This window comes from Drosophila ficusphila, unplaced genomic scaffold (genome assembly GCF_018152265.1).
Source record: "Drosophila ficusphila isolate 14025-0441.05 unplaced genomic scaffold, ASM1815226v1 contig_106, whole genome shotgun sequence".
Classification (NCBI taxonomy): domain Eukaryota; kingdom Metazoa; phylum Arthropoda; class Insecta; order Diptera; family Drosophilidae; genus Drosophila; species Drosophila ficusphila.
This window is the reverse complement of record NW_025063993.1, coordinates 6,170,454-6,192,734: the sequence shown is the minus strand read 5'-3', so window position 1 is coordinate 6,192,734 and position 22,281 is coordinate 6,170,454. Positions and strand designations below refer to the sequence as shown.

At 39.0% G+C, this 22,281-nt stretch overlaps 2 protein-coding genes across 2 annotated transcripts; both read right to left on the bottom strand.

The window, feature by feature from the left end:
• Nucleotides 1-200: 200 nt before the first annotated feature.
• LOC108099781 (fatty acyl-CoA reductase wat) lies at nucleotides 201-8,330 on the bottom strand. The gene is made up of 11 exons (XM_017203410.2): nucleotides 8,250-8,330; nucleotides 7,595-7,938; nucleotides 7,307-7,435; nucleotides 5,599-5,718; nucleotides 4,918-5,016; nucleotides 4,373-4,529; nucleotides 2,992-3,181; nucleotides 2,384-2,527; nucleotides 1,830-1,949; nucleotides 543-806; nucleotides 201-379 (listed from the first exon to the last, which is right to left on the bottom strand). The coding sequence occupies exons 1-11, from the start codon at nucleotides 8,272-8,274 to the stop codon at nucleotides 268-270; spliced, it is 1,704 nt and encodes a 567-aa protein (XP_017058899.1). The 5' UTR covers nucleotides 8,275-8,330; the 3' UTR covers nucleotides 201-267.
• A 1,682-nt stretch (nucleotides 8,331-10,012) lies between these two features.
• Nucleotides 10,013-21,256, bottom strand: LOC108099977 (RYamide receptor). Its single transcript, XM_043209027.1, is given in 8 exon segments — nucleotides 10,013-11,501; nucleotides 13,190-13,381; nucleotides 13,461-13,690; nucleotides 13,754-13,875; nucleotides 13,947-14,095; nucleotides 15,566-15,768; nucleotides 16,551-16,753; nucleotides 21,169-21,256. Coding segments are annotated over 7 exon segments (1,638 nt in total). The 5' UTR covers nucleotides 16,624-16,753; nucleotides 21,169-21,256; the 3' UTR covers nucleotides 10,013-10,832.
• Between the last annotated feature and the right edge of the window lie 1,025 nt (nucleotides 21,257-22,281).

The following is a 22,281-nucleotide window of genomic DNA, read 5'->3' as shown; positions in this document are numbered from 1 at the left end:
ACTTCATATTGCGGTGGAAAAACGCTCGCGCAAAGTTCGGGAATGGTAACTTTATTCACCTGGCACCGTGAGGGGCCAACTAAGATGTCTGTCAGCGCGAATAGAAGCGAGCGAGCTGGGTAAAAAAGTTGTCAAAAGTTTCACGCCACACGGCGTATGAGTAATGCCAGACAAAAGTCAAAGATACTTTAAGAATTGCACAATTTATTAAGAATACGCAAGAAGCGGCATCATCGTCGTTTCATTCAAATTTGTAATGACGCCCATTCAGAGCGCAATCTTTGGCATAATTTTGAAAATCCTGAGATAAACTTTGAGCATGCACATAATTAATGAAAGACCAAATGTCGTCTTCAGCAGCGTGTGCACAAGGAGCATCCTGAGCGAGTCCAGTTACAGATGCATCGCAGGAGCAGCAGGAGCACAAGGAGCCAGCATGCAAAAGGGAGTAAACAAAGTGTAATTAAAAACTACTTAGCGAAGGACCAGGACCAGGACCTCCTCTTCCTTCTTTCCCAGCCCACCTGGAGAGTCAGACCCACCTGCGATAAATAGTTTTGCGCTGCTGTAATTTATTATCGTTAGCGCTATCCTTGAAGAAGTATCGCCTGATGCCGCTGAGGTACGAGCAGAAATATTCGCTCCAATTAATCGTCGCAATGTTGAACTGCAGCACCGAACGCTCCTCGCGCGGCAGCAGCTCGTTCAATTCGTCAATGTTGCGATGGGCGAACTTCCACTCCTTCAATCCGAACCAAGCCATCATGTCGATTATGCGAGATATCTTCCTGTACGCTTTCACATAGCTACACAGAGAATAAAAACATATGGTGTTATGACAGGTTAGGAGAGAGAAAATATTCCTAAAACATATACTTTTATGTCTTAATAATATAAAGAGTTTAATACGAAAAACTAAAATGAATCAAAAATAAATATATTATATATAAATATATATATACATATATATATTGTAATTAACCTATTATTTTATTTAATCATATTAATTATTACTTTCTGTTAAGAGTTAATGTTTTATATTCAATTGCCTACTTATTTTTAAAAGAAAATGCTTGACTAAGATACACTTTTAGTGACACTTTCTTTACGTGCACAAATGCAAAAAGGGGAATATTTCGTATTTCGAGAATGCAGAGATACTTGTCAATATGTTTGCTAATTGGGAGAAGCTGGTGGAGTGTGATGCGGTCTGGTTGGGGTCCACCTACATAAATAAATGGCGAAATTTTGAGGCTAATGCGCTCTAATTGCAATTAGTTAAATATTACGTATACGCTCAGAACTTATAAGCTTGCCAAGAGGCTCCATGCAATAAAAAAACGAAGTGTGTTCACTCTTTTTTAATTGTTGCCGTTAAATTCATTTTTTTCTAATCCCAAAAAAACAAGCTCAAACTTTTTAATGTTTTTCCAGTAAAAAGATTTAAATTGCGCCAAATGCGTAATATTTCTATTGTTGTATTATTGAACAATAGACAAATGTTTATCTGTTTTATTTATAAAACAAACTGGTTTTTATTATCTATACAAAATGTTTTGCCTGATAATCTCTTTTGATCACCCCTTTATCTCAAACAAAGACGGTTAAAAAAAAAACGCCCCGATGAATACCCTGAACAGGTCATTCAATTGCCTTTCCATGTACCATTTAAAATCCATTCAATGTAGCCTTCTCCTCACAAACCCCACACTCCAACACTTTGCCACCTTGGCAAACATATTCTCAATGGGGGCAAGAGGGGGCGTGGCAGGACAACGAAGGTGTGTGTTTGTGGGAGAGCAGCTGAATCGATGTGTGAGTGTACTTACATGCGCTTTTGTCCGGTGACCATGGCAATTAAATCTAAAATATAAGCTGGGATATTGTGCAAGAAAAATGCAATTGCACAATGCAGAGGCTTCGATGGTATTATAACGTACGAGAAGCACCTGTGACAATAATGCGGTCGATCGAAGGATATATACATTCGTTGGTGCGGAGGGGGTCGTGGATATAGCGATTCCAGCGATTTCGTGTGGCATTTCGGTTCGATTTGGTTTAGTTGGCAATCCCCAGTTCGTTTTGTGTTTTCAGTTTGTATGCATTGGATTCGTTTTAACGTTGTTTGAGCCCAGTTTTTTTGTTGTTTTTTGTCCAGCATTTCGTTCAGGTTTCGTTGTTTTAGGGTATTAACAGAGCATAGATAAATTTTCCAATCGCAAAGGTTCGGCAATATTTAAGCATCGGATTAGACATGTATACAATATGGCAGCAGTTCGTGTTGATTTTTTTGCCGGCGAAAAAATTCAATAAAGAATATTTATTTTTATACCACATTGAAATGATTGCTCAATGTGGTTGTGTGTGCGTGGGTTAAACTCACCAAAGCGCCTTGTCGAAAGGTTCGTGAAATCCCTTGCGCGACAGATGCATATATTGGCCCCAGGTTATATTGTTCACGTCGGACACGTAGTTGTATACGGGCAGCTCCGATTTACCATCCGTTTTATTTTCCCGCAGCTTAAATCTGCAGGAAAAAAGTTGTGGATGTAGTGAATTTTTTTTTTTAGGTAAAAATGGTAAACAGTAAGACATCCTTCAAAGTAGTAGAAATAATATACTAAATAAAGAAAATTACATATGTGTTTTAAGAAGCCAAACTTAATAAAACCTCCAAATAGATAAAATAAATGAGGCAAATACCGAATAAAACAAAAATGAAACCCCCAAATTTTATCTTGAAACCCATGAATATTTTACACTTCTATTTAAATCCCTGGATGTAATCACCTGCGACCTTTGCATGTCTTAATTTCTTTTCTGCAGATATTTACAAATTTGCACCTTCTTCCTGCCGTTTGCAAACAACCGAATGCTATCAGCTTGTGGTGCAACTCTTTACAACTTTTACACATCCTCTGGCGCCGCTTCAGCTGGGTGTTTGTGTTGGTGTTTGTGTTGGTGTTAGTGTTCGTGAGTGTTTGGACTAACCTTCGAGCTATATCCCAAGCGGTTGCTATCATGGCATTCACCACATAATCGGCGGGCACCATATTCGCCTTGCAGCTGGCCGTGCCGTAAATGCAACGGACGAGTCCCCGGGCAGACCAAGTGCATAAGCCTGATGGCCCGTACAAATTATCAGTCCAGCCGGGAAATGGATCCTTGTACGTTGACATTACTGCGAATAAATAAGAATTAATGGCTGCCTTGTTCGCTCGACCAGCGAATCGCAGACGAAGGTGGTGGACTTTTACTGCGGCTACCGGGAGTTTCCTTGCTGATTTTAGCCAACGTCAAAGCGATAATGGTAGTAATGGCGACTGGTTCGCTAGTTCAACTTCCACCTCCGCCGACTCATTGCGAGCTTCCCCTCTCCATTTGCCATTTGGCTAACTGATATGCCTGACTCCCAATTGCAAGTTTTCGACTTGATTTTTTTCCAATATACTCTTAGGCAATGAAGTTAGTAAGTAAAGTTAGTAAGATGTTAACAAAATTTAAAAATGTCCAAAAATATCAATTACTCAAATTGTGAATAATTTGATTAGAAATTTAAATGTTCGCTTTATCGTTAAACATAAACAAGTATACAATTTATGTTGCGAGTTAATTTATTAGAATTTATTCTTAGACCAATACTTGAAGATAATCTTGTTTTTTAATCTTAAAAGATTAAATTTTTTTAGGGTATTTTATTATCCACCAGATTAGCAAAAAATTGTCTTTTGCCATTGCCATTCTCGTTTGCAGAGGCAGCTTAGGATGCAGCTGCATGAGGACGATACTTTGGCATTTTTGTGTTAAAATAAATGAAAATTTGTTTGTGCTTTGTTCCTCGAGAGCTCGGAAGCCAGAATCCCGTCGACCGTCGCGCGCCCACTGCCACGCCCCCGTCCCTTGGGCACTGAGACGATGGGAAAACCAAGTCAGGCATCCTCTGACTTTTTGTTACGTATCGTTCGTTACGTTACGCTGCGTTTTGTTGCACCAGCGGCACAGACAGAGAAGAGGCAAACAAAATTACAAAAAAGCAGGACCCCAAATATATAAAACTTTTTCCACATGCATTTATCTGGTAAACCCAAAGTCCTTCCTTCTTCCTGTTATCTCCTGCTACCGAATGTAGACAACTCTGTTGGCCATTTTTCACAAAATTTTAAATATTTCCTTTTTCCCAGTTTCTCCTTGGCCGAACAGATCCTCCGGGGGATCTCTCCATGGCTGAAAAGGATATGTTTCTTGTGTGTGTTTTTTGTTTTTGTTTACACAATGCCTGCCCCTGGGTATTTGTGCTAATTATCTGACAATTAGTTCGTTAAGTCAAGTCTGCAGCCGCAATAAATATTCCGCACACCACCCGTCCACTCACCTATGGGCGGTCGAAAGATACCCGCCGGCATGTGGAATGCCCGGTGATTCACCAGATTCTCGGCGCACTTCTTGGTCATCGTGTAGGTGTTGGGCATCTGGCCAATTAGACAGTGCCGCATCTTCTCCAGCGTTTCGTCGTCGAATGTGCGGTAGATCTGTAATGACAATACATATCTAAACGTGAAAACAATTTCCAATTCAAATAAACTGTCATGTCGCATATCAAATAACATATTCAGGATTTTTTTTAAATTATTTTGCACAGTATACGTTTTGATAAACAATGTGATGATTCAATCAAGAATATCAGTATCATATGAACCCTTTCATTTTTTTAAATACAAGTTCTGTTTCAATAACAATATTTAAGTTTTTTAAATGAAGAAATAATTCAATTTTACTGAATTCCACACAGTATAAAATATTACACTATACATAAGTAGCAGTTTAAACATCCCGTTTTTATACAGCATATTTTTGGTTGAACAAAGTTTTTCTGAAATCTCCTGTGATGCTTTATTTTTCATATGGGCATTTACCAACCTGCATGATTTTTTCGTAGCCAATTTCGTTCTCGTACACTTGTTCCTTGATGAATTTGCGATTGCAGTTGCAGTAGAGTGTTGAAATGTGCACGAAGGACTGTGTCCACGGGGAGGTTAAAATTGGGTGGAACACCGATATCGGAAGGAAAGCATCACGCATGTCGAATGTTGATTGAATTGTGTTGGAAATTGTTTGCCCACCAACGCCGTAAAATATGCAACAGCCAAATAAGTTGGGGAAATTCAGAGAAAAAGAGAAAACATTTCGTAAATATTACAATTCATACTCAAATATTTTTGCATGTACCCATGACACGGGAATTATGTATTTCGGTTACTTAAAAGCGCGATATGCGAATATTGTACTTTTATTTTACCGCTGTTTATTTTCACTAATGGAAAAGTGGCCGTGCAGTCGTAATACCTGGATAAAATATACTGTCTCTGTACATATTTAATCGGCTTTCAATTTATTTGCATGTTATCAGCATTTAAAACCATTGTATTGATAGGTTCATATATCCCTTATGTTATGTTTAGAAAGTGTTTTGTTTAGTTTTCTAAACCAAACAAAACAGAGAAATCGTTTGACCAATATTTTAAGGGTTCAATTTTTATTAGTATTTCCTTTAATTAACTGGGAATCAGTAAATTGGTTTACTTATCCTTTTTAACTCACCTTTAACTGCTTCATTTCCATAGCCAAGTCGAGTATCTTCTTCGTGCCCAGAACATTAATATCAATGGCATCGCTCAGTTTCTCATTGAATTTCACCGAGGCCACAACATTGAAGACAATCTACAGACGAAGAAAATAAACCAGACCCACGAATTGTAATGCATATTAAAAATGAAAAGAACAAAAAGACGAGTTCCATGCAGAAAAGAAGAGCTCATGCAAAATGCACAAGAGATGTGCATACAAATCAGGAACGGTCAGTGATGGAAAGTCGACAGATTTTTAAAGTAGGTACTTCTTTTAATTTCAGTTTAAAAAAGTGTAAGGAGTTGCATTTTAAATGAGCTCGTTAGAAATTCATAGTAAAAGAAATAAAAAATCATAAATAAGATATGAATTATATTCAAAACTTTAGAATCAGTTACAAGCCTTAGATCTGTATCAATTATCTTGTACCTTGCCTACTTAAAATTGAAGAGTACCTTGTCCACCACTGGCAACCGCCAAAACGATCTGCTGGGGAATGTTTCGCTGGCGTTCTATGCTAACCTCAAAGTCAGCACACAATATGCTGAAAAAGAAGCTTCGACAGATGCAGCAGGTCCTGAAACAGGACACTGGAGCGGGAATGGGATTGGGAATGGGAATCCTGCAGTGCGACGCGTGCATTGAACATCGACAACAAAGCAATTTCAGCTTAAAACAGTGCAAGCGGACTCTAAGCAGAGAGCCACCAGGCCTGAGTGACTTGTATGCAAAATGTTTTCGCAAACACGGCACGGGAAACTGAGGAAAAATAAAAAGCGACCAACGGATGCGAATGCGGATGCGGATGCGGATGCGGATGCGCCCGGATGGCAGGACAATGGCTCGCGCATGCCGAGCACTTGAAGCATGCACAGGAATTTTCATTTATTTATATATTGTGTTTTATAACCAACAGCAGGAAGAGCAAAAGCAACAACAACAACAGCACCAACAGCCACTGCAACTGCAACAGGAGCAAAGCTGAAGCAGACGCCCTGCCAGGATGCTCTACACATTTTCACAGTTTTACGTGGCGGCGGCGGGTTTTTCAATTTTTGTTGAAAAGTAGAATACACATATATATATATATATATATATATATATATGCATGCATATCGTGTGCCTCTTGTGATCAGCAAAACAAAGCAAAGCAAACGAAAAAAAAAAAACGCTGGCGAGAAACGAAAGAAATAAACTGACTGGCTGGCTGGTGTTGTCGTAAACATTTCGCCTGCCTTTGGCATGCAACGCTTTACGTATACGTAATGCACAAACCAGTGAAGCCGAGGGGAAGGTTACGATAACTGAAGATGCACTTATAAAAATAAACAATAAATTTATAACAATTTTTAATGTTATAATAAAGTACACCTATTTTATAAAACCGGTTTCCTCATGCTAATTGTATAAAAGTCAGAGAAACCATTCTATTATTGAAAAGGAAAAACAGATTTTAACTCAACACAAAACACAATTTCAGTGTAAAAAGATACGAAACAGACAGGAATTGAGGGAGCCATCCAGATAGGCAAACACAACAAAAGCCCATGAAAAGTTTCTCACACAAAAAGTCCATTGATTGAATTGCCAACAGAGGAGTGGTAAACAGATGAAGTGAAGGGCAAGGGGAAAGGGAAGGGCAAGGGGAAGAGTGGGAAAGGCATCCACAAAACTTACTCACCTGGACCTCAGACGAGAGCATTGCTCGGTCGGCGGAATCAATGTCCAGGTCGATGGCACTGTAATCAGCGCGTATCGGATGCACCTTCTCCAACAATTGCGGTGACTCCTCGCGCATCCTATTGAATATCTGTTGGAGGCAGTGGCTGTAGATTGGGTGTTGCATGGCTTGGGTTGAGTAAGGGGCTGGGTTTTTATCCGACATTGTCCTTGCCTGCAGAACTGGCAAGGGGGGAGGGGAGTGGGGTGCCGTTTGACAGGCTCCCGCATCCTGGGCTCTGACACTTACCGATTCATTGAAAAAGCCCTGCAAGCGCTCCTGCACGCTCATATTGTCCTTGCTGCGTATCAACATGTAAATTTTACGCAATCCAAACGAGCGAAGCAATTTCTCTGTTAACACTTTGCCCACGAAGCCCGTTCCGCCCGTAATGAGTACGGTGGCATCGCCATAGAAATCCGTAACCGGTGTCGCACTGACAGCCGTGCAGAGTGGGCTGTTCGCCCGCGGGCTGGAGGCCGCCTCCTGGAAGACCTGCTCCTCCTCGTCCTCCTCCGGCTCCTGGCCACTGCCACCGGTTACATTGCTACTGCGCCGCGAGGAACTGGTGGACGAAAAGGCCTTGCGATTGCCTAAAGAGGTTTAAAAGGACATTAAATATTATAAATTAATAAATATTCAAATACATCAATAAAGCTTAATTGTATGTGTATGCTTAGATCCTTTAAACCTTTAAAGAAATTGCTATTTAAAAATCAAAAACCAAAAATCTTAAAACTTGGCTTGAAAACAGTAAAAGAATATTGATTGAAATAAATATGGATCGCTAAATTTTCCACTTGTGCTTCAATTTTGAATTACAGATTGATTTTTGTCTTTAACTAAAGCGAAATATTTAATAGATAGTGTATTCTAGCTAATTAAGAACTCAGACTTCACTCACTTTTATCGGGATTATTCTCATGCATTTTTTTAAACCGTTTTTTGTTCTTCAAAAATCGAACCGTTCACTTCAAGGGTAAAAAGCAAATTGACAAGTTTTCAATTTCAATGCGACTGAAAACGAGGATTTTAATCAATAAACGGCAGACATATATCGAAAAGATTTTCCCACCGCAGGTCAATTATATTAATATGGAGTACACACGATATGTATATATCCGTTCTAACCCAATTATACTATATCTATTTGTGTGCACGACAACCCCTTGCACTTTTTACTGCACGTATGTGTGGATTGTTTGAAATGCGGACTGCCGGGCATGGCTGACATTGTGGTTGCATTTGACCTGATGACCTGGCCGCAGGATGTCTGGCGGAAGGGAGACGCAGGATCAACCTGCCCGTTCACCCTCATTCCAGCCGCTTGTTGAGCCATTTTAAACAATGTTAATTATTCAATTATCAACAGCCAATGCGGCTGCCATGTGACCATGTGTCCTTCTAACTTCTTTTCACCGTGTGCGTGTGTGTTTTCAGAGTGTGGGTAAAGGTGTGCGTGTGCAGCCATATCCTCCGTCACAGTTGGTCCTTGTCCATCGCGTGAGAGAGTGCACGGCATATGTTGTTTGATTGCCAGCGAAAAATGAGGCGCAAGTACAACATACAGAGGAACACTGCAAAAAAGTTGAACAGCAGTTTAAAGTCACATTTATTATTTTTAAAGGGATAAAGCGGAACAATTGACAGCCAAGAAATATATTTAAAATATAACAGAAATATATATTTTCATTTGGTGCTTAACTTATAAATAAAATTCCTCTTTTTTTCCAGTGCACACACACATGGTGGCATACATCATTGCGTGACATAGTTGTGGTCATCGTTGCAGCCGTCATATATTTGTTGGCTATTGTCATTGTCCATACAGTCTGGTATTGTTTGCATTGGCATTAGGGGAAAACGGTTGGTAATCGGTGGAGGGTTGATTATGGCACAGACATTTAAAAAGCTTAAAGTTAAATTATTAATGACCGTTTAAACAGTGGCTGTTAAAAACATGACAACATTGCTTAAACATTTTGGAAACATTTTTTTTAGTTGTGGCTAACTTTTTATATGCGAATTCCTAAATAAATGTTGAACTCGGGGAAGATGGAACTTAAAGTTGTAATGAGTCAGATCAGCGCCAATTATATGTTTTTTTTACGAAACTTTAATATTATAAGATGGTAATTTGAAGATATTTCACCTTAAAAATATAAAAGCTAAGTTTAAGATCGGGAGGTTTAACCAAAGACACCTTTCATCGGGTAAAGAAAGCTTGACTTAACGTAAAGAAAGTTATATTTCCATTTTACATCAAATATAGAACTCTCACCCAAATCGACACCACCTAAGGGTTAAAGCTTTCTCTATGTCTTCACTGTGCCCACAAGAAACTTTAAAGCTTTTCGACCATCTTGGGCTTTTGATTGGCCATTTCCGGTTGGAGTCCCTACTAGATGGAAATCTTTTATGTAAAAAACGCTTTTCTCAAGTCAAAACACTTTTGTAACAAAAATAATTATTTTCAATTTTAAAGTTTTATAGCAGAGGGATGTAATTGAAAGATGAGAAGCTTCCCCTGGCCGCTCATTTAAATCCAGCCCAATGGAGCGAAAATGGCAATCCTTTTTATTTATACAATTAATGGGCATTGTATAAACAATAATAACTGTCCTGCATTGTAATTAAGAAAAAAACTCGTATATTTTGTTGGTTTGCTTAATGACTCGAAATGTTTATTCGTTTTCGTTTGGTAATTTAATACAATAATAATTACATTAATTAGCCTTTTTTTTTTTTAATGACAAGTATTGTACATTTCATTTGCATGCATCCAGCTGTGTGCTTGTGTAGGTTTAAATACATAATCGGATTTTTTGTTAAATAACTATTCAAATAATTTAGTTAAATCTACTTAATTGATTTCAGGTGCTTATTTCAATTAGTTTTTCTTGCCTTACATTAAATAGATTTGGTGAATTACGGTTTCAAATAACTTTAAAGAATAGATTTTAAACAATGCTTGGACAAAGTTCTTTGTTTCGATTTACATATTTTGTGCTTTAAGGAACGCATTTTAAGTTTACAAATTGTATAATACTGTACAGGACTCACGACCAGCACTCACACTCAATCAATACACATCCTTCTGCTAACCAATTATCAGCAATGGGATTTGTAATCACAATTCATTAAGACGAAATCACAGAGGTTAATAGTTATGCTCCAATGACACATTTTGTCCATAAACTTTTAATATATACAATGGATGTTTTAGGAGGTTCTTTTCATACACACTCTTTCCTATCTCTACTTAAAATATCCTTAGCTTTTAAGGTTTTTTTCTTATACTTTATGGATATGAATGCAATGGATTGCTTCAGTGAATTTATTTATTATCCACTCAAACATTCCATCCATGGTCAACTGTTTTATTCCATGAACATAAATACTCAACGTAATATTCTTAGATGAACGCCTTGCAAGTTGCAACTGTGTCACTGGAGCACGGCTATAACTTAAATCACTCTAGCTTAAATTAAAGTGGCTGCCACAGGGACTTTCCCGGCTCTTTTTCCTTCGCCTGAGCGGTGGGCAGGTGGACTCTGGACACCTCGCTCAGGATGCAGGTGCCGTCGCACTCCGTCTGGCTGCCGAACTCCTGTTCGCAAATGCAGCTGGAGTTCTCGCGGCAGAGCAGGGCCAACTGAACGGCGGGGGTTCCGGGTGCCAGTTCCTCGCTCGGCGGCGTCGTCGATGGCAATTCCATGAGTGCCACGTCGTCCTCGCATTCGATTACGTTCGGATGCAGGGGCTTGAAATTGTTGCGACGCCACGGCGGCATTGAGACACCTGCACCGGAACCGGAAACACCTGGACCGGCGGCAAAGGTGACCACGCTTTGATGTGGATGATGGTGGCCGTGGCCGTTGTTGTTCTGCCCACTGCCTCCGTGGAAAATGCCGCTGTTGGCACCGCTCCCGTGCACCCGAGGCATATGCAAGCCCGGCTTGCCGTTGTTTACACCACTATTGCGTGCCGGACCAAACAGATTGCTGCGTATTCGCATCGAGGAGTTGGCGTACGTCGACCGTATGGAACTGGCGCGGGTGTGCATCGAGAAGGTCCTTTCGTGGGCGTCCAGGCTTGTTTGGAACTTGCAGAAGCAAGCCGCAAAGCGTTTATTAAATTCCCTCTTGAACTTCTCCTGCATAAAAAAAAGGAAAAATGCGTGGTCTAGATTTAGAATTTTATCTTAAATTTTCATAAAAATTAAACTGTTTGGCAAGCAGCAAAGTGTATAATTCAAATACATACTATTCTTCAAAGTCATCTATCCAATAAAACTTTAATTCCATTTACACATCATAAAGTTGGAAATAGTTTTATTCACTTTACTCCTGTTTACAACTTTAAATTTTATGTTATTTTTTTAAGCTGTATGGTAAACTAATCCATTAAAAATATTTTTATTTTTCACTGGAAAATACCCCAAGGGGCAATACATAATTCACAGTATGCCAAAAACACATTTGCGGCTTTTCCAACAAACTAATAAATGTCTCTCAAATAAAATTTATTTTTGTATCAACTGTCAAACATATTTTTTCGCTGCACAAGCAAAATCAAACTTTAAGTCTTCTTTCCAGCTAATTAAAATGTGGAGTGGCAGGAATAAAATTGTCCGAGAAAATCGAAAGTTGCCGACAGCTGCTAAGGCATCTTTGTGCCTAATGAACGTGGTCTTGAAAAATCTCCACCTCCGTTCGGCTGCCATTCGTCTTCGGTGACAGTAAAATAGAATATTTGTTGACAAACTTTTCACGCACAGCCAGCAGAAGAAAAAGTTTACGAGCATTTGCAGATCTCGCTCTCAATCTATCTTTTACAGACAATTTAAGTGTCAAAGCAAACAGCCGTGGGGTTTTTTCTCGCTTTTCTCGCTTTTCTCGGCTTGCCACTTTGCCATTCCGACGATTTTTGTGGATTCGGCTGCAAATTGCGGGTTCAAAATTCTTGTGGCTCAGACTGTAGGTGTTTGCTTATTGGCTCAGTGGAGAGCTACTTTAATTAACTTCGACAAAGTATTTTTTTTGTTTCAGCTATTTTTGGACTTTTGCCAAAAGAGATTGGAAATTGTTTCAAAGTAGGCGGCATTTTTTTTTTTCTTTTTTTTTGAAGACATCGTTGAGGTTAATAAATCAGTAAAAAGCAATACGGAAAGAAATCAAAGCAAAGTCATCGATTTGCTTGCAATGAAATTTATGTTCTTGGAACTGCGAGTCCTTGAAACTTAAACAAAAGTTGTGTTACTTTGATTTGATGAGATAATAGAAAATAAAAAGTAAGTAGTTTAGGCCAAGAACATAATTTACTACTGGAAATTAGAAATAACTTTTAGATTTATGTGGTCAGTGCCATAAAATTAAAGACACACTTTACTCGCTTCAAAGGCTTTTCTTCAAAGGTTTACCTATTTAAGCAGAAATATGCTTAGCATAGCCTTTAACCTGTTATTTACGGACTGGAATGCTCACAGTATTTTATTGCTTTTATATTGAGGAGGGAAAAGCATCCAAAGTGGGTCATACTTTGAGGGGCTTTGCACGTGTGAAAAGCAGTCCCTGCCAAATCCGTATGTCAATATTGGACTTCCCCCAAAAACTAACCGAAAATGGCCTTAAGTCCCTCGTCAATCCCTGACTATTCCCAGGCAAATTTAGTTTCCTTTTATAGACTTATATTCGTGTTCGTTTAGTACGTCCACAATAAACATGTCCCTGTGGAAGCACTTGGAACTAAAGGACGGCAATCAAAGCCCAGACAGGCAAATGCAAATTCAACGCTCTGCAAACAAATCGGGACAAGCAATCATCACCATTGAGGCGCACTCACGTTGTAGATGCCATAAATAAAGGGATTGTAGCAGCTATTGCTCATGGCCAGCCAATCGCAGCAGAACCAGACGATGCTAATGAAATGGTAGTCGTTGATTTCCGGGATCGTGACGTACAGAATATTATAGAGCTGCAGCGGCAGCCAGCACAATCCGAAGATAATGACGACGATAATCAGCATTTTTATGACCTGCAAGTGGCGGCAGCGGTGAAAAGGAAATTAAATCCCGGTCGGAATCGCAAACCCCTCGTGCCGCCTTTTTGCTCGCTCACCTTTTTTTGTTCTTCAACAGGGTGATGTCCCGAGAATCCTGTGCGTTGCCCGGGGCACGAGTGCCCCACAATCGCACCGCCATCTGGATGTAGACAAAGCTGATGACACAGAAGGGAACCAGATACTGCACAAAGACCAGCGAGTAGCGAAAGGACTGCAGTTGATCATCCGATAGGTTCTTGTTCATGCAAAACGGTCTCGTCACATTGAAGGTCTCATTGTTCTCTGCACCATCGGGGATAATAATTGAAATTGGCATTAAGTCCCAGGTAAATGGCGTGGACTTACCTCGAAACCTTTCGGTCAACTCCTCCACACGAAAGGCAATGGCGAAGGGCACCGCAAACAGCAAGGCCAGCATCCAAATTCCACCAATTATGAACTTGGATATGAACTTTGTGGGACGTGCCCTGCATGTGTAAGGCGATTTTTAATGATTGACTCCATGCCGAAACGAAAGTGGGCTCTGCCTCCAACTCACCTAAGTGGATTAATGATGGCTCGATGCCGATCGATTGCGATGGCGGTCAGTGTGAACACCGAGACATTGACGCTCAAAGCCTGAACGAAGGGACAGAAGCTGCACATGAACCACGGCAGGTTCCAACTCTGCAGCAGTGCAGCCTGGAACTAAAAGAGGAAACAGTAATTTAATTAACAGATATCAATTTCTTAATTTAAATTTAAACCTTAAATGCTCATAACATATTTAAGGGGTTTAAAACAATTGTTGTTCTCATACAAGTAAATGACTTTTTTATGGAAAGGAATAATTTCAAAACTGCATTTAAAATCAAAGAACAAATTTGCTCACATATATATTAAATATCTTTTTAATATTTTATAAACATGCTATTTTTTTTTATCCACATACTTTAAAGTTCGCCAAGCAGTTTCTCAGTGTACATATAAGAGCCAGGCACATGTTACTGTGCGTGCGATGCGATTAAATCAACGATACCTAAATTGCGCCACCATTCAAGTCACATGGCAAACATCATTAATGGACAGTGGACCGCAAACAACACGAGTCTGCGGGGGTGTTTCGTGTTGGCCGCTCTCCAACAATCCATGGGCAAATAAATGGCCGAAATCTGTGTCCAGTTGTTTTGCCCTGATTTACGTGGAGGGGCGTGCGAACGTGTGCGGTTGCTGCGGATATTTGAGGAACGCGCTTTCTCCACCCAAAGGACGCCGCAAATTGCAATTTTCTCGCCAGCTTATTGATGACACTCGCTGTCCGCTATGACAGCAGCGAATATATATGTTTGAATGCAGCATTAATATAAATTAACTGCGGAAAGTGAAGGCTGTCGGTGGCTCCAGCTCAAAGTGCCAGCGAATTCTTTAAATCACCTTAATTGGAAGTATTTGCTTTCATTTATTTTTAAAAACTTTTTAAGCGTGTGTGATTGTTTTTCAACTTCTTTATTAAATTTGATTTGCTAATTGTTCCCTGGCCATTCTAAACAAAGCTGCCTTTTCAAAGCGAAATTTGTTTGCCTTGAGCCCTCAATAGCTGAACCAAATCAATTGAATATAATGGCCATACAATTTCCCAGTATCGTGAAAAAAAACATTTTAATTCGCATTGACTTGATGCCGCCAGCAAAGAAGAGCAAACTGTAGAGATGGGGCGAGAAAATTGTTCACTTGGCTTTTAGCACTTTATTTTTCAGTGGCTTGTATGTAATACTAATCCCATTAACACGTAAACCGAAAATCGCATTAAAATTTAAAGTAGGTAATATTCCATCACCACAGATCTGCTGTTTGGCAGAGATGGAAGGACGGCTCTCGCCGGCCGGAAATTAAATTGACGCTGGATTATGCCAAAATGGATGTCTCTGTTTCATGTGCGGCTCTAAATCTGTGCGTGGGCCCATTAAGGACTACCTATCAATGGCGAAATTAAGTGAAAACTAATGCTAATGTTGGCTTATGTGATTTATGCATACAAAGTGACACCCCAGCCGCACGCGAAAACCATTTAAGTAGAAATCCATTTAGCAGCTCAACACTGCGTATACGCAATGTATTGTGCATGTAAAATAGGCCTAATTATGTGAAATGCAATTATGAATGGCTAGGGCGACTTACCTGAAATGGTATGCAAAAGAGGCCAATGATCACGTCGGCAAAGGCCAAATTAGCGATGTACATGTTGGTAACAGTTCGCATCTGCCTCGTGGTGGCCACAACCCAGATAACCAGGGTATTTCCGATGACAGCCACAATGCTGATGCCCCCATAGAAGATGGACAGCAGGGCCACAATCTCAGCGGGGGCCGCGTACAAGCGCTCTGCGAATGGATTGGAAATAGTTATTCCACCGAGCTATCTCCACTCCAAAAAAATGGACAAAGTGAACCTTTAACAAGTTTATTAAAGTTATTCTTATTTTTTGGTTATTTGTCTAGAAGTTTCCGTTTTATTAAATTTAACAAATTTATCAAAGCTTTCAAAGTAACTTAAAATTGTTAAATTCCTTAACTGTATTTTTAATATAAACTCCTTTTTAAACAAGTCTCTGCAGCTATATTTACAATTTAAAAATACTCATTAAAAAAATCCAAACCTCTATTACTAAACTGGTTTGTTTAAAATAAAATATTTTTTTTGCACTGCATCCTTAGCCATGCGTTTTAAACTTGTGAAAAATCCCGCCTTTCTGACAGTTGCAGATTAATTCGTAGTGTCAGTTGTCAGTCAGTTGGAGACAGGACAGGCGACATTGACATTCCTGCTGAGTGGTAAACGTCAAGGAAATTGAATCGGATTTATAATGGCAGACAGTAAAGTATACAGTCAATTTAGAGAAGCCAAATACTGATATTGATAGTTCAACTTCTAAGAGGGTTTTTATTAGCATTTCAAAGTCTAACAAATTCATTAAATTTAGGTGACCGAATATCTTCTTTGCAATACAACCGAAAAATCTCATGAATGTTTTAACATCAAAGAACTAACGTTCAAAACAAAAACAAACTTGTCAAAGTTTTGATTGATGATACGTCGAGTCAATTTAATCCCGTTGTATAAATCGAGTCCTCAAGTTGATCAAAGGGATTAGGAAAATGCTCACCAAATTCCGCTTCCTCTTCGGCTCCGGGCAAAAATTCCAATCGGGATTCCTGCTCGATTAAGTCCATAGCCATGACACTATGTTTTTGTTTTGGTTATCTATCCTAATGAGAATATAATATTCCCTTAAGCTTGTACTAAATTTCCCTTTATACTCTTATGTCGAGCTATACATTTTCAGCGGCTTCTTGGCATCTTTGCAATCTAAAATAGAAAGATATAAATTGCCGCATTAATAAAAGCTTGGAATAAATTGGTAAAAAAGTTATCAGCAACCATTCAGGTGGTCGGAGTAAATCACAAGTGCAGACAGCAAGAAAAACAAATGACCCAAAATAACATTGAAAAGCCAAACAAGCAATTTTACTTTCGCCTCAAGGAACTAACAAAATTTTGTGGGTGGACATGAGTAATGGCTCAGGTGGAATCATCTGTCAGCTTTCTCATGTGGAAAGTTTGCTTTGTATAATTAAAAGTGCACCACATTTGACCGAGTACAACTTTTTGACCGTGGGCAATGCAACAGATTTTTGCTTGGATTTCGTTCCTAAGGTAAACAATTTCACCTTCCCAATAGAATTTTCATGTTTTTATTGAGGAGTTACGCCAACGCTCGTATGTTGAACCACTCGAATTAAGGTGGTTCCTAAATAACAAACAAAAAACTGACAGAGTTTGTTGAATGATTGTGAATTAGATTCTCAGTGCGGTTGATTGGCCATTTATCGGATTGTTAACATTGGGCGACTTGTTAATTTATCTTCTATAGTGTAAACACTGTCAAGACTTGTTAATTTATTGGGCAGCTAAATATTTTATTTACTGCCGGACGGAAGCTTTATTAAAATATGTTAGATCAAATGCGGCTTTTTATTTTCTTATTTTAAGTTCACTTGTATATATGCAATTAGATATTAAAACTTCCAATAAATACAAAGCTATGATCCAGAAAAAACTTTACCTTAATTCGTTGGTACACTTTCTACTTACACACATAAAAAAAATGTTATAACATATTCGTAAAGCGAGATTTTTTTAAAGGAAGCCCTTTGCGCCACAATTTGAGCCTTTTGTTATTTGGCCACAAAGACCAGGTGGAACCACCCTATAGCATGGTCACAAAATTTCTAACACAACCACTCGTAAATTTTGTGCTTTTGTAGTTGCACCTAACATATGCGAACATATTTTGGACCACTTTATGGGCAGTACTCGATGAAAATACGAGCTTGAAGCTGCCTTTTACTTGATATTGTCATTTGCTCTCTAATCCTCTTTGACTGCCAGCCCAAAATCCGAAAAATGGACCCATTTTCCAAAGCTTAAACCGGGCTCCAGAAAATGCGTCAGCTTAGGTTCTTATACGATTTTTCAAGTGAAAGTCTGGAAGGGGACGTTTTTATTGAATGTGGATATGTGTGGAAAACCATCGCCACCGCCAACTCATTTAGTTAGCGCTTTATCAGCTCAAAAGGTTCAAAGCCATCAAGGCCAAGCCAGAAAGTGGTTTTTCTGCGGTTCTTATGCAAAGATTCGCTGCAAGCTGTTTGAGAAATTATATACAATTTTTCAAAAGCAAAAAGGGCGAAGGAGGGAAAAATGGGAGAGCTGTGTTATCCTGTTTATGTTGTGCAATTAGTTTGGCCATGCGAGACACCAAGATTTTCTAATTAACGTCAAAGAAAAGTCTCTCTTTGTTCGTGTCACTCTAGTTTTGCTTTGAATTTTGATGGTCAACTAATTGAGAACCAAAGATTTTCGGGCCATTAAGCTGACGTATAGGTTGGTGCGGGTTTTCTATTTACTTTGTTCACTGTAATTAATAAAAGGTTCTAAGCAAAACCAAAAGCATTGAAAGCATTAAAGTCACTTTTACTTTCAAATATAATTGCAAGTTTTTCAAACTATTTTTTTTTTTTTAATTTTGTATAACCCTTTCATTCTTAAGTATAAAGAGTTTTTGGAGGAACTGTTATCAATGAAGATAGTTCAATATTTGATTGGAATATAGAGGACTTAAATTAATTACAATATTTCTCCCGGTGTTCGATATCCCAGTCGGCTTGAAAAGTGCTGCTGGAGATTTCCCATGAAACTCACTTGAGCACACACTCAAGAACAAAGCAACTGGGATTCATGTCACCCGGGATCTAGCCATTAATTTGTGAAATTTACAGACTTTTGACTTCACACAAACAAGAAACACGGATGGCACGTGCGTCCGGGCGAATACCTTTCGGGATGAGTTCGGTAAATTAAATACAACATTTTTGGATCGAAATTGTTGTTCAAGCAGCGAATATTATTAAAAAAGTATCCCATTAAACCGTCATGGGAACATCAAAGAGGAAATTCATATTGGATGTCAACGTGTAACGCAGCATCGAAATTTGGGACCATCAGCGAGCCAGTTGGCAACAATATTGTATGATATTAAAGCACCCACGTCCTGCTCCTTTAAATAGCATCGAGCATTGCGCATACGACACATAAGCCGAGGAACAACAGTCGCATTATGGCCGGGCTTATACCATCGCAAAGCAAAGGCTAAGACCTAATGAAAAAAGAAAGGAAAGGGCAACATGTCCAATAAAAGGGCAACTCCAGGCCGTTCCACCATTATACCCTTTCGGGGTATGGTAATATTTCAATGAGTGTTTACCACGCAAAAAAAAAATTTATTTCACATGATGTATGGTGGTAATAAAGTGTGAATGCTGACACAAACTTTTGTACAAAATTATTATCATACATTTTTTGCTCTTGAATTTTAAAGCAAGACTTATTGCTCATACGAAACATTTGACAAATAATGATAATTTTCTACTAGAAATCACATTCCCTTCACATAAGTATGAAATTCTCACTAAGCTATGTATTCATATTGCAATTATATTCAAATTAAATTAGAAACATTTTATAATATCCATAAATTAGTTACTAACCCTCTATTAAAACTTTTTGGGATACTTGTGTCCTATTTATTTTAATGCAGGGATTTAAATTCAAGGGCATTGAGAAATTCGGTCCAGATACCTAATCCCTATTTTTTGGCTTTTATTCTATTCTATTTGTGTGAGGTGAGGAAAAGGGACCAGGCCAAAGCTTAAACATTGAGCGTGAAATTCTGGGGAGCTCGTGTGTGTCTCTTTGTTTACAATGCCAACGGACTTTCGACTTAAGCCTGAACTTAGACGGCGTGTGTTTACGGTTTCTGGTTTGATTGGTCTTTTGGGATAAATGTTTTCGGCTGTCTAGGCTTATTTTAATAAATAATCACTCGGTTGAGCGCAGATTGTAATTAAGATTGCTGCTATTTCAGCTAATGTGTCAAAGAGATGTTGATAAACCATGACCGCCACAGGAAATGCCACAAAAAGTCCAAATAACTGGCTAGAATTCAAATCCTTTGAGCTGGCCTTATCCTATTTGATTGTTTTGGAGGAAAAGTTTCCTTATCCTTTTCGTGCTTTATTACTTATCATTTTGGGACTTTTAATGTTGTTTTCATGGCGTTGACATTTTCGATTTGAGGAGGACCGGAAATTAGCTGACCCTCTTCTAAGCAAATGGCAAATGGCCACTTGAGACTCTGCTCAAAGGCGGCTCAATTAAAAATTCATTTAACTTGAGGCCCCAGGGGGGCAGGTAAATGATTCCAGGCGGCTAACTAATTGGCGTAAAGCAAGATAAAATGTTTTCTCACAATTGCTGACCAAAAAGGCTTAGGCAACATCAACAATTCCGTTCAAAGCTCCAGATAAAATGCTCTTAACTGCCGGGCGACAGAAACTTTCCCACAGTTCATTTAACTGGCTCCTGTTACAATTTTCTGGCTCCTCGGTTCAGCTATCTCACGCCGGGAATGTCCATCAAAGGACCTTGTTAAATGCCCCCATTATGGTCGCCGCTTCTTTGACGTTGTTTGCGTAATATCCTGTCAATTTTATGGCCCCCTTTGCTGCTGTTCTGCCACTTAAGAATGCCAAATGCTAAAATTAGTAGGCCCCAAATTCTTTTAAAATTAATAACAAAATTATGTGGAGCGCCGATCGCCTTTTCTGGCATGCCATTCAATTGCGAATTACAGCCATGGATGCTATAAAAGAAAATGCCCCAGGTGTCCGGCCCTTCGGACACGTGGCCCGTAAAATTCCAGAGATGGTAGCCAATTATTGAACAGGTCACGAGCCTTCCATTTAAATGAATGAAATTTTTTTAATAGGTAGCTTAGAAATATCAAGGTATTTATAAAACCATGGATACCCGTATTGTGTAAGATTCTTCTTAATGTACAAAGCTTGAATAATTATTTCCTTCTCACGGCAGATTGGCAAACAATAATATTGTTGCCTTGTAAGCCTCTAGCACACAAAACGAGCCAAACTTATTCCTTTCCAGAAAACAATATTATTACAATAGTAATTAGAAGCTTTCGTTATACGTTTTGCAAGATTTTGATTACCCTTTCGCACGTCACGCGATCGGAATATAAAACAAATAATAAAGAAATAAAAAGACCCCTTATCAAAACGTAACCAAGAAAATATAACCCCGAAAAAGGTGAGAACAGAAGGGGGGAAGGGGGGGAAACTAATTGTTATAAATGTGAGTGTTACCCGCAGGTGCTGTGGATCTGGTAATAACGAAACTTTCTTCCGACACTCACGCCCGAAATGCGTTTTCACCTTAATTGTTATTAATATAGTTTCACTTTATTTCACTGCGCCGCGGGCCACAATTAACTTTTCCATGTGAAAATTTAATTAAAAGTAAGAGTCCGTTTAAGAAGTTTTCATATTCGGCTTTCGTGGCTTTTCTTTTTCACTTTCGCTTAGTAATTCGGTTTTCGGTCTTTTCAGAGGAGGCAGCTAAGCATCCTGGCCGCACGAGTTCTCGTTATCAACTGTTGGCAGCAGGCGCATCTTCGGGTTGAACAACTGTTGAACTGTTGGCAACACGCTCACGAAGCCAAACTACGAACTTCAGCCGATGTTGGATTTTCCAAAGGACAAGAAAACGAGCCAGTCTAAGAGGAAATTCAAGTCGGGGATTTTGGCACTCAAAACACAACAAGTTGTACTTCAAACCTGTTGGCCATCAAACACGTTCCGCCGACCCTTAAAGTTAGCAATAAGTAGCAACAAAAGAAGAGTATTTCGCCCACTGAATATATATATAATATATATATAAAAGCATTAATTTATGTTGCTCATTTTCATTCCACTAGGAAGTTTATGCTGATGAAGCTAAGTGAAAAATTAGCAAGAGAAGTAATAAGCAATTAAAGAGTGTTCTCCGCTCTAACGGAAAAACGGGTCGAACAAATTTGGTAATAGCAGGATTCTTGGTATTTTTCTTTTTTTTTGCACTTATCACAGATTTCCATGTCATCAGCTTTAACGCTTCCCGACACCTTGACACCGAACACTAAACCCCAGCGGCTGAGCACATTCTGATTTGCATACAGACCAAGTATGGTATGTATATTACCTCTTGTGGCATGCTCGCGTTTTTTGAATGGGAATTAAATTACATATAATTCTGAGTAAGCGGAAGGAAAATGCCGAGATATTTACCATTCTTATGCTTTTTTGTGCACCGAGCACATGCAAATTTTAACGGAAAATGTGGCGGAAATTGAAAAGAGATAATCCCAAAGTGCTCTTTCCCACACAACAAAATAACGCCAATTGATTGATGTCAATTTGAAGGGCAGAAAGCCTGGCCAA